Here is a 12,895-nt window from a genome sequence, read left to right on the forward strand (position 1 = left end):
TTCAATGCCCTTTCTGATGGATGGAGATTTTCACTCAAAATCTCTCGATACATGGCCCCATTCATTCTTTTCTTTACATTGATCAGTCGTCCTGGTCCCTGTGCAGAAAAACAGCCCCAAAGCATGATATTTCCACCCCCATGCTTCACAGTGGGTATGGTGTTCTTCGGATGCAATTCAGTATTCTTTCTCCTCCAAAGACGAGAACCTGTGTTTCTAGTAAAAAGTTCTATTTTGGTTCATCTGACCATAACACATTCTCCCAGTCCACTTCTGGATCATCCAAATGCTCTCTAGCGAACCGCAGACGGGCCTGGACGTGTACTGGCTTCAGCAGGGGGACACGTCTAGCAGTGAAGGATTTGAGTCCCTGGCGGTGCATTGTGTTACTGATAGTAGCCTTTGTTACTGTGGTCCCAGCTCTCTGTATGTCATTCACTAGGTCTCTCTGTGTGGTTCTGGGATTTTTGCTCACCGTTCTTGTTATCATTTTGATGCCACGGGGTGAGATCTTGCATGGAGCCCCAGATCGAGGGAGATTATCAGTGGTCTTGTATGTCTTCCATTTTCTAATAATTGCGTCCACAGTTGATTTCTTTACACCAAGCGTTTTACCTGTTGCAGATTCAGTCTTCCCAGCCTGGTCCAGGTCGGTCTACAATTTTGTCTCTGGTGTCCTTCGACAGCTCTTTGGTCTTGGCCAAAGTGGAGTTTGGAGTGTGACTGACTGAAGTTGTAGACAGGTGTCTTTCATACCAATAATGAGTTAAAACAGGTGCCATTAATACAGGTAACGAGTGGAGCCTCGTTAGACCTCGTTAGAAGAAGTTAGACCTCTTTGACAGCCAGAAATCTTGCTTGTTTGTAGGTGACCAAATACTTATTTTCCACTCTAATTTGGAAATAAACTCTTTAAAAATCAAACAATGTGATTTTCTGTTTTTTTTTCCACATTCTGTCTCTCATGGTTGAGGTTTACCCATGTTGACAATTACAGGCCTCTCTAATCTTTTCAAGTAGGAGAACTTGCACAATTGGTGGTTGACTAAATACTTATTTGCCCCACTGTATATTCTGAAATGCTGTGTTAAAAAAGTTTGTATCATAAAAAATACATTAATTGCAAGATAAAGTATATTTTTCTCTTGTGCTAATGAGTACGAGTTTCTGCAACAAATAAACCTCAAATTGTCCACTACTGACCTCAGAAATACTTGTACCAACATGTTATGCAACTGATGCTTTAAATATTAATGTTTTCCAGCCAATCGACCTGCATTACTTAGCTTTAAAAAAAAAAAAAAAATTAATATCATCATTTAAGTACCTCTCCAAAAGTAACAAAATAACAAGATTTAGTAAGTAATATCATTGGTTAATAATTGCCTAGACATAAGTTAGCCAGCTGGCAATGGATTCCTATCTCTTAGCACTCACAAAATTCCCCTTTCTCCCAGGTCCAAGAAATTTATTGACTTTATTGAAGCCTGCCTTGTGAAAACGTATCCCAGCCGACCATCCACAGAGCAGCTCCTCAAGCATTCCTTCATCAGGGACCAGCCTACTGAGCGCCAGGTTCGGATTCAACTCAAAGATCATATTGACCGGACACGCAAAAAAAGAGGAGAGAAAGGTCAGTAAATGAAATGACATAGACATGAGAAATCGCTGAGTTGACGTTGCGATATTATAGAAATATCACATAGTATTGGTTGACCCTTAATCTGGTTTTCATCACAGAGGAGACAGAATATGAATACAGCGGTAGTGATGAAGAGGATGAAAATCGTAGCGATGACAGAGAGTCAAGGTATCCTTTTTTCTTGTCTTTTTTTTCCCAAATTATATTTCTGCTTCCTGTTATTTTGTACGGGTTAAAGACCTTCTTAAATTTGGCCCCCCATCAGACCAAATCGATAGAAAAATGATGTCATTCGTTTGTGCTGAAAATTATTTTAGTTTGTGTTGCTATCATTTTTTAGATGGAGCATTCCAGAGTTTGGGTTTGAAGTGTGAAGAATCTAAAGATGCTTGAAAATCCTAAAGTGTATTTTCACATTTTAACTGACTGCACTCAGAGGAAAGCGCACCCACAGTTTTCCTAATAATCCAAATAAACTTGTCTATCACTCTCTGTTTAAGTCTAATCTAAAACACATACAATTCGAGAAAATGCCTTTTCTGGAGAAATTGCGATGGTAGCTTTGCTATGATGATTGGTATATCGAATCACTTTCTGTTGATTTTGAGGCATCTCTGACTTCTTGTAATTGGGTTACTTACTGTTTATTATGGAGCATTTCAGGTTCACTTACTGTTAGAGGTGGGAATCTTTGGGTACCTAACGATTCGATTACGATTCAGAGGCTCCGATTCGATTATAAATCGATTATTGATGTCACCCAAACCCCCCTCCCCCCTTTTAATGTTTCGTACATTAGTTCCAAAATAGTTTAAAAATCATATTAGGCTAAACCAAACTAATATTTAAGTATCAAGTTAACAGTTAAAAACATTAAATAAAATACTCAAGTCCCCATTCTGTATCAGCAGCTTTAAACTACATTCAATTAATTTAATGATGTGAATCAACCGTTAAATTTGATGAAATTGCTCCCGTTATTCCATAATTTCCCTTCTGTCTACTTACAACATGTCAAAGTTTTAAAACTGTTTCATTATTTAAAGAAAGATTCAAGTCAAGATTTTGCTAATTTAGGAGGATTTCAGATAAAAAGTTAATTAGGTTCCCTACAACAGAGCCTTCTCGAGAAGTCTACTGCTTTAAGATGGCGGCTGTTTACAACGCGGCAACTACTAAACGGCAAGCCTGTCGTTTCGCATTTAGTTCTTTTTATATGTTGTAACACCGCCGTCGTCAGTCATTTAGCATCTACGTCTGCAAATATGTGATTAGGCATGTGCCGGTATGAGATTTTGACGGTACGATAACCGTGAGCAAAAATACCGCGGTTTCACGGTATCACTGTATTGCAATTATAGCTCCAAAATGTGTTATTTTGAGATGTATGGGTTAAAAAAATATATTTTTTTTCCATTGAACAGGATTTTTTTTTTTCAGAACATAGTTGCAAATTGGAATATGAATGTATTGTTAAAATAAATATATTATCAATAAAAAAAACAAATATTTTAAATAAAATTAAAATATAACGTAGACAATACCCACAGTTTAGAGCAAGAACAAAATTTCTGTAAAAAAAAGTAAAAACTTTTCTGAATAAAATTTTAAAAAATTTATACTGCATAATTTTTTTTGAGGATTGAAAAGCTCAAGTGAAGTTTCGCCATTTTCAGCCACGGTGTCAACTCTAGTCTACATGATGTCATGCCTTTGTGTTAGAAAGAACAATGAATTCAAAAGTTAATAAGTTAGTTAAAAATGTATGTTAGTTAAAATGTAAATATTGTTGTGGAAAGGTTTCATCTTAAAAAAAAAAAATCATTGGGAGTGAGACCTCTCCTTGATCCAGCGAACGTGGATTTGTGTTTAGGGCAAGATCATCTTTCCTCAATTAACCATCTTTGATGCTATGCCTTTTTTCCCCCCCTTCATTCAAGCGAATCAACCTTGTTTTCTCACTCTGCGACTGTAACACTCGACGAAGTTGCTCTCCCAGCTAAGTCTAGGCTAAAATTCGTCTTTTTTAAGCTTTTAGTTAGTTTGTATATCGAATTTCAAAGGAAAATATGTGTTTTGTTTTTGGCGAACTTTTTCATAGGGCTAATCTGTTTAGCTACTCACACATGGAAAAATACAATTGTACAACGTTTTAAATGTATTCATTTTGTATATTCCACTTACCACGATTTGAGAGCTCAATAAATTGAAAAGAACGCCTTATGTTTGGAGTATTTGTTTAGGGTTCGCTGGCTGTTTAGCCGATAGTCACTTTCACACACAGCAACAAACGGGAGGGGGTGAGCGCTGCCGCGCCATGCCACTTCTGGCTGCATTTTTGACACATGAAAAATGGCGAATACCGTACTACGGTCTGACGGAAAATTTTAGTGGTTTTGAAACCGCGACGTTTTCACACCACGGTAAACCGGTAACCGGCACATGTCTATATGTGATATTTACTATAGCCGTATGTGGCCGTGTGTTTATAGCAACTAGCAACTGGCCGTTGTTTGAACCAGCTGTCGGCCGCAGCCAGGTATTTTTGTTTTTTTATCTAGCGGCATGAGTTGAACATGATATTTGCTCTCGATCCGTTCCTCATTGAGTCCTGAAGACCCCGCTGACTATGTTTTAGTTCTGCTTTACCTGGTATAATTCAATAATCGGAATTTGGATGATTGTGAATCGTTCTCGAATCTTCGGCGGCCGAATAATCTAAGAATCGGAGATTTCGCACGCCTCTACTTACTGTTCATATTGGGTCACTTCCTGTTGATATGGGGGACTTTGGGGTCATTTCCAGTTGATTTTGGGGCATTTAAGGGTAACTTTCTGTTGATATTGAGTCTTTTTGGGTGGGAAATACATTGGCGTGAAAAGTTTTTGTGCCATGAATGGGGAAACTCTGTTCATTAGAAAGGAATAGGAAATGTTGGCCATTATTAATGAATGTTTTTAGCAAATTTTGGCCGAACCGTACATTTTTAGCAAAAACTGCATTGAACTGTTTGTGCCCCTTAGCGTACTAAATTTCATGACGTATAAATGATGTGATTCGGCCAAAAATTGTAGGACCAGTCACGTTTTGAAATGTCTATTCTTTTCTTTGGGAGAAAAAAAAAAAGTTTTTGGGCGACCGATCATTTTTTGAGGTGTCTAGCCAAAGCGAGCCCATGTCACATGAGGATTCCGGTCCTTATGGTGTATGAACGGCGTTGGGTGGTCCAACGGTTTTGGCTGTGAAGACACGCCATTGTTTAAAGAAGAAAAAAAAAAGGAATATTACAGATTGTAGCTTTTGCATTACTTGCAAAGATACTATCAACAAAAGAGAAACATGTATATGAAGGCGAAATTGTGAAACTGTGCCATGCATGACATGTTGTGTCACAATGTACGAAACGTAAGGTGTGCAAGTCAAAACTCGTTGGTGGCAAAAGCACGGGGAAACCCATAAAATGATTGCGCAACAATTTATGAGGTAGCGAAGTTTGTTTGTCAAGTTTGTACTGTCAATTCCTGTGGTTGCCCATTTAAACAGTAAAATGAAGATACAGTATATTAATTAAGTGCCTCCTGTTTTCCATAGTTGTTTTTATGTAAAATTTCCTCAGTAAGAATATTAAATCTGTCATGTCGTTTAATAAAGCCCCACAAAATAATCTTACTTTTTCCTCATGATCACCAGCTCTATCCTCAATGTGCCTGGAGAGTCAACCCTCCGCCGGGACTTCCAGCGTCTCCAGCAGGAGAACAAGGAGCGATCAGAGGCGCACAAGAGGCAGCAGGCCCAATTGGCCGCTCAGCGTAGGGACCCCGAGGAACACAAGAGGCAATTGCTGCACGACAGACAGAAACGCATTGAAGAACAAAAAGAGCAGCGTCGACGACTGGAAGAGGTAACGTTTAGTCATCCACAACAACAATTACCAACTAGTAGGTAGTTATTACATATCTAGAATCAAACCCACCCAATGAAGCATCAACAGTTTTTCAATATGAACCCTTGTATTCCTGGGAATAATCTGCACCAAACTACTGTATATAATTTTATCAAAATAATTTTTGCTATTTGAACAAATCAGGAACATATCATGCAAATGATATTAATTAAACACAATATTTTGGAGGCTCACTGTGGATTTTAATTTGAAGGGAAAATGAACCCCCAATCATATGAATATGATCAACAATCATGTAGAGTGGTACCTCTACTTACAAAATTCATTGGTTCTGGAAGTAGTTTGGTAAACTGAAAATTCAGTAATTAGAGACGCGTTTTCCATGTAAATGCCCTAATTCGTTCCAAACCCCACACAATTCAGATAAAAAGCTTTTCTAAAGCATAAAAACGCATCCAAACATGTAACCTGCATGGTACAATTGATTATTGCACAATAAACATAAAATGAGAGTTGTGCATAACGTAAAAAACAAAAAATATAAGTTAATACATTCGTCAAAACGTTTCTTTTATCCCTGGCAGTAGTAGGTTGGCCCTCTGACGTAGGGTGAAGTGTTCGCCAAGGTAAATAAACCACCTACTATTTCCTGGGATAAAAGACATGTTTTGACGAATTTATAAGTGTAGGCAAAATTAATTCAATACAACTATAAGTTAATACAGTCGCGTAAAGATGACACTTAATGGCCCGACCGGTGAATGAATTAGATGCTGGGATAAACACATACACATACAGTTGAGGTCCCTCATAGCCAATTGGATGCCAGGAAGATGATAGGCAATAGCCAATGGCAGAGCAGCTGTAAGTGTGTTACGTTCAGTGAACTCTGGGAGCTTCGAGGAGCAGCACTGTATTTTTGCCTTTCGTATCCTGAAATTTCTTTCATAGGTTCTCAAACCTATTTTTTAAAAGCTGATACAAATGGATTCATTTTTCAACAATATGGGGTGCTTCCCTACTGGAACTTATTAGTTAAAACATTTTTAAATGAAAAACTGCCTCAGCGATGGTTTGGTCTGATTGGTGACCAAGACTGTGCTCTTTGTGCTTGGCCTCCTAGATCTCCTGACCTCAGTTTGTGAGGTTTTTTTTTCTTTCCCCAAAGTCTTTGTTCCACCATAGCCAACTGCCCTGATAAACGTAAAACATTAAGTAACAACAGTGATCAATTAAATTGATCCTGATGTGCTTCAACGTGTTTGGGAAGAATTCCATATTGAGCACTTGTAACGTGACATAAAACTTGACTGTTAGTAACATACTTGTAAGTTTTTGCTATTTTTCCTTCATAAAACATTTAATCATGAAATAGTCATTCTTTTTTAATTACCCTGTATATTCATAATCAGAATGATCCTCAAAAGATAACAAAAAAGTAGGCCTGATTGGTCATTAACAACGTATTGTTTTCATTAGATTGTTTATTGTAATATTATAATTATTTGCTGATAATACAGAACAGTATTTGCATGGTAGAGGTTGCAGGTAGATTTACCGTACATATATGTATTTACCTAAATGTACTGTAAATGCATTTAACTGAAAGTTTGATACAGTGGCGTGGCTCAGTGGTAGAGTAGTTGTCCCCCCAACCCAGAGGTTGTGGGTTCAATTCTCCGCCCTGATGAACTCGTCTAAGTGTCCTTGAGCAAGACACTGAACCCCACGTTGCTCCTGGTGCTGCGTCACCTGTAGGTGGATGGCGAGATAGTGTAATGCGCTTTGAGCGCCTTGAAAGGTGGAAAAGCGCTATATAACACCATTTAAACTTGGTAAAGGTACTGAACCCCACGAATTTTACATGTGCATTCGCCGAACCCTTTGGAATTTAATAATGAAGCTTTTTTTCTTCTTAAAATTCAAAACCGATATACTGTAGCTAAGCTAGCAAGCGAATTCCTGTTGAAATTTAATCAAATTTCAAATTTACTACAAATAAATGTGGTGTTTTGCAGTTAATTTTCACATTGGAAAATGGAATGTCTACATTCTTTTATTTTTTTAATTTATTTTACTTTTAACCTCTTCTCTTCAGCTGATTAGACACGAAGAATAGGAATCTCAATCTGTCCTTATGGTCTGAACATCTTTAATGTGTTACATGGGAGTTTGATATACTCCCATTGTGGTTGTTCATCATACCTACATTCTCATTTTATGGTCGCATCCTTGCATCCAAGGGCATTTTGCATAGGGACGGTAGAGACATAACACTACCAATTTTTCAGGATGCTCAAATTGTCCCCACCAACTTTTAAGCAACCTTATTTGCATTATATAAAGAGTTCAGTTATATACAGAGGTGCACATAATTTTTTTGCCCAGGTTCTCAGAGGAGGACCTGGAGATGTGACTTGGTCCTCATTCAGCTTGAGAGCCGACCCGCCTGATGCGATAAATTTATGACAAGCTTTACTTAGAGCCAATTAACTTTAATTAATTATATTAACAATTAATGCTTGATTAACATCAACTGGCACAACAAAATTGCCATTACTTTGAAGTGAAATGTAAAGAAATAAAAAGCACCATTTCAAAATAAAGGGCATTATGCGGCTCCCACATTAACTCCAAGCCTTTTTAAAAGTGGGATGTCCTCCTCATAAGACCTCATTGAACGTGCATGTTTAGCTTTGTAAAATGCGAGCAAAAACACGTTTGTCAGTGCATGTCGCTGTTCATTACCTTTATTCCGCCCTATTCCGCCACTTGTCCATAGGGCGAGTGGGGTCCTGTTTGACATCGATAGTTTGCTTAATTCCCACATGCTCTCTGTTTTTTTCGTGCTTTTCAAAGTTTGGATGGCTGAAATTCTTTGACCCTACATAAAATGCGCTGCTCTTATCGGCGACATTGGGATTCTCACGGCACATTTTGTACCGCATTTCCGTGCGAGCATCATTTGCTTCTAGCAATGGTACCTCCTGTAGCCACTTTTCAGCAAAAGTCCTTTTTTTCGGTAGCTCCGGTGACGTCTCTGTCGTCTGTCTGTCTTTAGACGGGGTTGGGGGAATACGGAAGTAATTACTCAGTGTGGCCTGCCTCATCGACATTTTGAGAAGTTATTTTCTCGTGTCTGCCGCAAATACAGTGGTCAGCCATCGGTACGCAAAAGCGTATGGAAGCCGTTGAGGGCCAGCGCGTTTGTCTACGTCCAGTACGCATGCGCGCATGCGGACCACTTATGTGCACCCCTGGTTATATAGGTAATTTATATTGTCTTCCCATATGTTATAATGATAGAATAGACCCTACCATAATTAAGTGAATTATTTTCATTATAAACAGACTTACACATATCCCTTTTCACTTGCTGAATGTGCCCCCCCCCCCCCCCCCAAAAGAACGTATGTTTGGCTGATTAGTTGAAGCCCCATCGTCCAGCCACAAAGACACACACAGCCCCAACAGATTCATGTCGACAACATGCTTCCTCCTCCGCCCCCTTCAGAGAGAAGGGATATTAGAATTTTTTTCCCGGCCAGCAGCAGCCACTGTGAGTCATGTAAAAAGACGTCAATGTTGTGGAAGTGGGGGAAACACCATCAGTTTTGCTACTGAAAGTCCGACCTGCATCAGAGTTAGCATAACATTAAACTTGCTAACCTGCAAAACTACTGCGGTCAGGCCAGCCTCCACAGGGAACAACAAAGTCAAGCTAGCCGTCCCTTATTTGGATCATTGTTTGCTATATCGTCCCAACCAATGTTGAGACCAAACCTACGCCCTAGCTTGCATCACATACAATTTTCATGGTTCAAAATATGACACTTTTTAAACTTCCTGCGCAGTGCACACTGCCTGTAGTTCTGTTAGACTTACTCATGCCAAGTGTGAGTCAACCTTCCACTGAGCAAACCACTTTCTCCTCCCATTAGAAAGAGGGCTAGGAGTTGAAAGAAATGGAATGAAGACTGTAAATTGGAGGCAACCAAGTCCAAAACCTAGTCTAAAACGACACTTGGCCCTTAGTCAGAGTATGAAAATAGGGCTTGTGTGTCTTAAACTTCACAGAACTCCTTCGACTTATTCACCGAACCCCTGGGGCTCAATCGAACCCAGGTTAAGAACCACTGGTTTAACACATCTCTGCTGTTCTTAGGCAGTAGTATTTTGTGTCCCATTAGTAAGACTTTGTGTATCACACTCCAATTTTAGATTTTTCAACTGCCTTATAAGGGAATTTTTATTACAGATCACAGTGTGAACTCGTGTATAATGAAATCTAGTCAAAGCAATACAACAGTGGTGACTCGAGCGTTCACTACCTCCTGCCATGTTGTCATTCGAATGTCTTCATATTGCTCAGCTCTCGGCAATAAACAATTTGGCAGAATTCAATTTTCATCAGGTCGAAAATGAATGGTTTAACAGTTTTCAAGGTTTATGAATGCAGAACATGTAGTCGAGAGGATGACTGTTAACATTCCCTGAGTTCTTTTCGCAGCTCTGTGCAGAAATGAAGGCAGTATTCCCCTTCAGCAGGCTATCCATTATAAATTTTCCTGTGCAAATGTTGCCCCTGTGTTCATTTCTCTTTTTTCCCCGTCACCCTTTTTATCTCCCAGCAACAGAGAAAGGAGAGAGAGATGGTGAGGCAGCAAGAAAAAGGTCCCCATCGGAGACTCGACGATATGAGACGGGAGGAAGATAGAAGGTTGGCTGAAAGAGAACAGGTAACCAACCACAGGGGAGAGCCACAATAGTCAGCCAATAGGGCAAAGTGTGGGCGTGTCAAACAGCAGCACTGTGGAAGTGGTGAAATTCCACGAGTTGGTTGCCATAGCAGCAAGGCTTCAAATTAGTCTTTTTATTCAGAGATGATTTTTCTGTGGGTGGGCTCTCTCTGTCTCTTGTTTGGTTTCCTGTCCCCCTCCCTTAAACTGTCTGCTATCATATCACAATCACTTATTAGCACTTTCTGCTAATTTTATGTCAGTCTGACTAACGTCAATTACTCTCAACACTGTTCATGATGATGATGCTTGCTTTGATTGTTCTTGATTGAATTCCCTAAACAGCACAGGTGTTTGTGTTCAAATGATTGACTTTTGCCGGTGTATCATGTGGTTACTGTTGTTGACTGTATGAACGTTACATAACTGTTCAATGATTCCGTCCGCCTCCCCTCCTCTCATGTATTTGCTTTCTTCTTTCATACCTTTATTCCTGTACTCTCTGCCCCCTCGCCTCTCCTCAGGAGTTTATAAGACATAAGTTAGAAGAAGAGCAGCGGCAACTTGAAATCCTTCAGCAGCAGCTGCTTCAGGAGCAGGCACTGCTTATGGTAAATCGCCCTTACTATTGGGTTCTCAAGTTTTTATCTTCAACGTCACAAGCAGAGGACACTGTACTGTACACTAGGGGTGGGAACCTCTGGGTACCTCATGATACCATACGATTTGCATTACAAAGCTCATGATAACGATGATCTCACGATATGGCGATACAACAATTATCAAGTCAGAAAATTATTCTACAATAAACAGTAAAACAAGTTCTTTTCATACTTATGCTGACAATTGGAATGACTTGATCACTAGTTGACATCCATTCTGTTTGATCTGACTCTAAACGGATTGGACATCTATGGCCATCAGTGACAGCCAATGCCAGGCAATGAGTTAATTTTGGGGAATTTCACGTCATTTTCTGTTGATTTTCAGTCACATCCTTTTCCTTTCGGGACATATACGGGTCAATTCTTCTTGATTTTGGCACTTTTAAAGGTCACTTCCTGATGATTTTGGGTTATTGAACAGGATGTGACTTGAGAATGTCCCCAAATCAATAGAAAGTGACTCAAAATCAATGGGATGTAACCTGTAAATGCCCTAAAATGAACAGAAAGTGACCTGTATATCACCACAAAAGACTGGCTGTGAATGCTCTGGATTCAGTGTCATTGATGGTGCTAGACGTCTAGGACTGCTGCAATTGATTATTTAGGTAATCGATTAATCTATCGTTAGTTCGAATAAACGAGTAATCGGATTTCACGTGTTGCAGAATACATTTTATGTAGGGCTGTCAAACAATTACAATTTTTAATGGAGTTAATCACAGCTTAAAAATTAATTAATCGTAATTGCAATTCAAACCATCTATAAAATATATCATATTTTTCTGTAAATTATTGTTGAAATGGGAAGATAAGACACAAGACGGATATATACATTTAACATACTGTACATAAGTACTGTATTTGTTTATTATAACAATAAATCAACCAAATAGCATTAACATTAACATTCTGTTAAAGCAATCCATGGATAGAAAGACTTGTAGTTCTTAAAAGATAAATGTTAGTACAAGTTACAGAAATATTATATTAAAACCCCTCTTAATGTTTTCGTTTTGATAAAATTTGTAAAATTTTCAATCAAAAAATAAACGAGTAGCTCGCCATTGTTGATGTCAATAATTCCCAAAGCTCATGGTGCTGAAACCCATTAAATCCGTCGCACCCAAGCGCCTAAAGAGGGCAAAAAAAAAACAAAAAAAAAACCCACAAGTAACAAGTGGACATGACACTTTGCTGTCATTTTAATCTGTTTGAGCGGTAAGAGTGTGACAATATCTCGATACAGCGATATATCGCGATATTTTGCAACCCGATCGGTTATCGATATGCTCCCGCCAAGCATCGATACTTTTATTTGACATATTGGCCATACAATGGAGTATGGATGCTGTAAACTGCTCAATGTTTGTTGAGCAATTCCTTGGCGGTCCACTAGGGGCGTTCAACAGTGGCGGTGAAGGTAAAGTGCGCACAAGTCGCCTAGAGAAGAAGAGCGGTCCCAAGTGGGTTGAAAAAAATTAAAAAGCTTCGTGAGAACGGTGGAGGAAAAAGTTAGAAAAATATTGCTGAAAATCACACATGTGGACACACTTTGGATTTTACACCAACAATAAAGGAAGTAAGGTGAACAAGGACTTTGCTGTATGCAAGAATTATCTCATAAAATAAGGTTCACTGGCAGCTGGTGACTAATTGGACACCGGATGTCTATGGAGCATCACTTGAAGTTAAGAAAGTTTTGCAATGTACTAGTAATTGATTTTTTCATTTAAATGTATTATTTTGATGACATATTTGATTTCCATCTAGTTTACTACACAAACTGTTATGACTGCCATTTTGATACAATAAGCCATAAAAACGGTTTGAATAGCTTCCAAGATATATAAGGTGACGTGCATGATAATTAATGTGTCCTACATATTAAAAACAGGTAATTATTGCATTTTCAATTTCTATTCATTCAATTCATATTTTTTT

The 12,895-nt window shown here is 38.8% G+C and overlaps 1 protein-coding gene across 5 annotated transcripts in view; it reads left to right on the plus strand.

Moving 5' to 3' along the window:
• Positions 1-12,895, plus strand: part of mink1 (misshapen-like kinase 1) — a 79,184-nt gene that overhangs the window by 35,176 nt on the left and 31,113 nt on the right. For all 5 annotated transcript variants that reach the window (XM_057821946.1, XM_057821947.1, XM_057821949.1 and 2 more), the window contains exons 9-13: positions 1,458-1,633; positions 1,741-1,810; positions 5,334-5,544; positions 10,179-10,286; positions 10,811-10,897. In XM_057821946.1, the coding sequence (XP_057677929.1) occupies positions 1,458-1,633; positions 1,741-1,810; positions 5,334-5,544; positions 10,179-10,286; positions 10,811-10,897 (652 nt within the window). The remainder of the gene's footprint in view (positions 1-1,457; positions 1,634-1,740; positions 1,811-5,333; positions 5,545-10,178; positions 10,287-10,810; positions 10,898-12,895) is intronic.

The sequence above is a fragment of the Corythoichthys intestinalis genome, chromosome 18 (genome assembly GCF_030265065.1).
Source record: "Corythoichthys intestinalis isolate RoL2023-P3 chromosome 18, ASM3026506v1, whole genome shotgun sequence".
In the NCBI taxonomy this organism is placed as follows: domain Eukaryota; kingdom Metazoa; phylum Chordata; class Actinopteri; order Syngnathiformes; family Syngnathidae; genus Corythoichthys; species Corythoichthys intestinalis.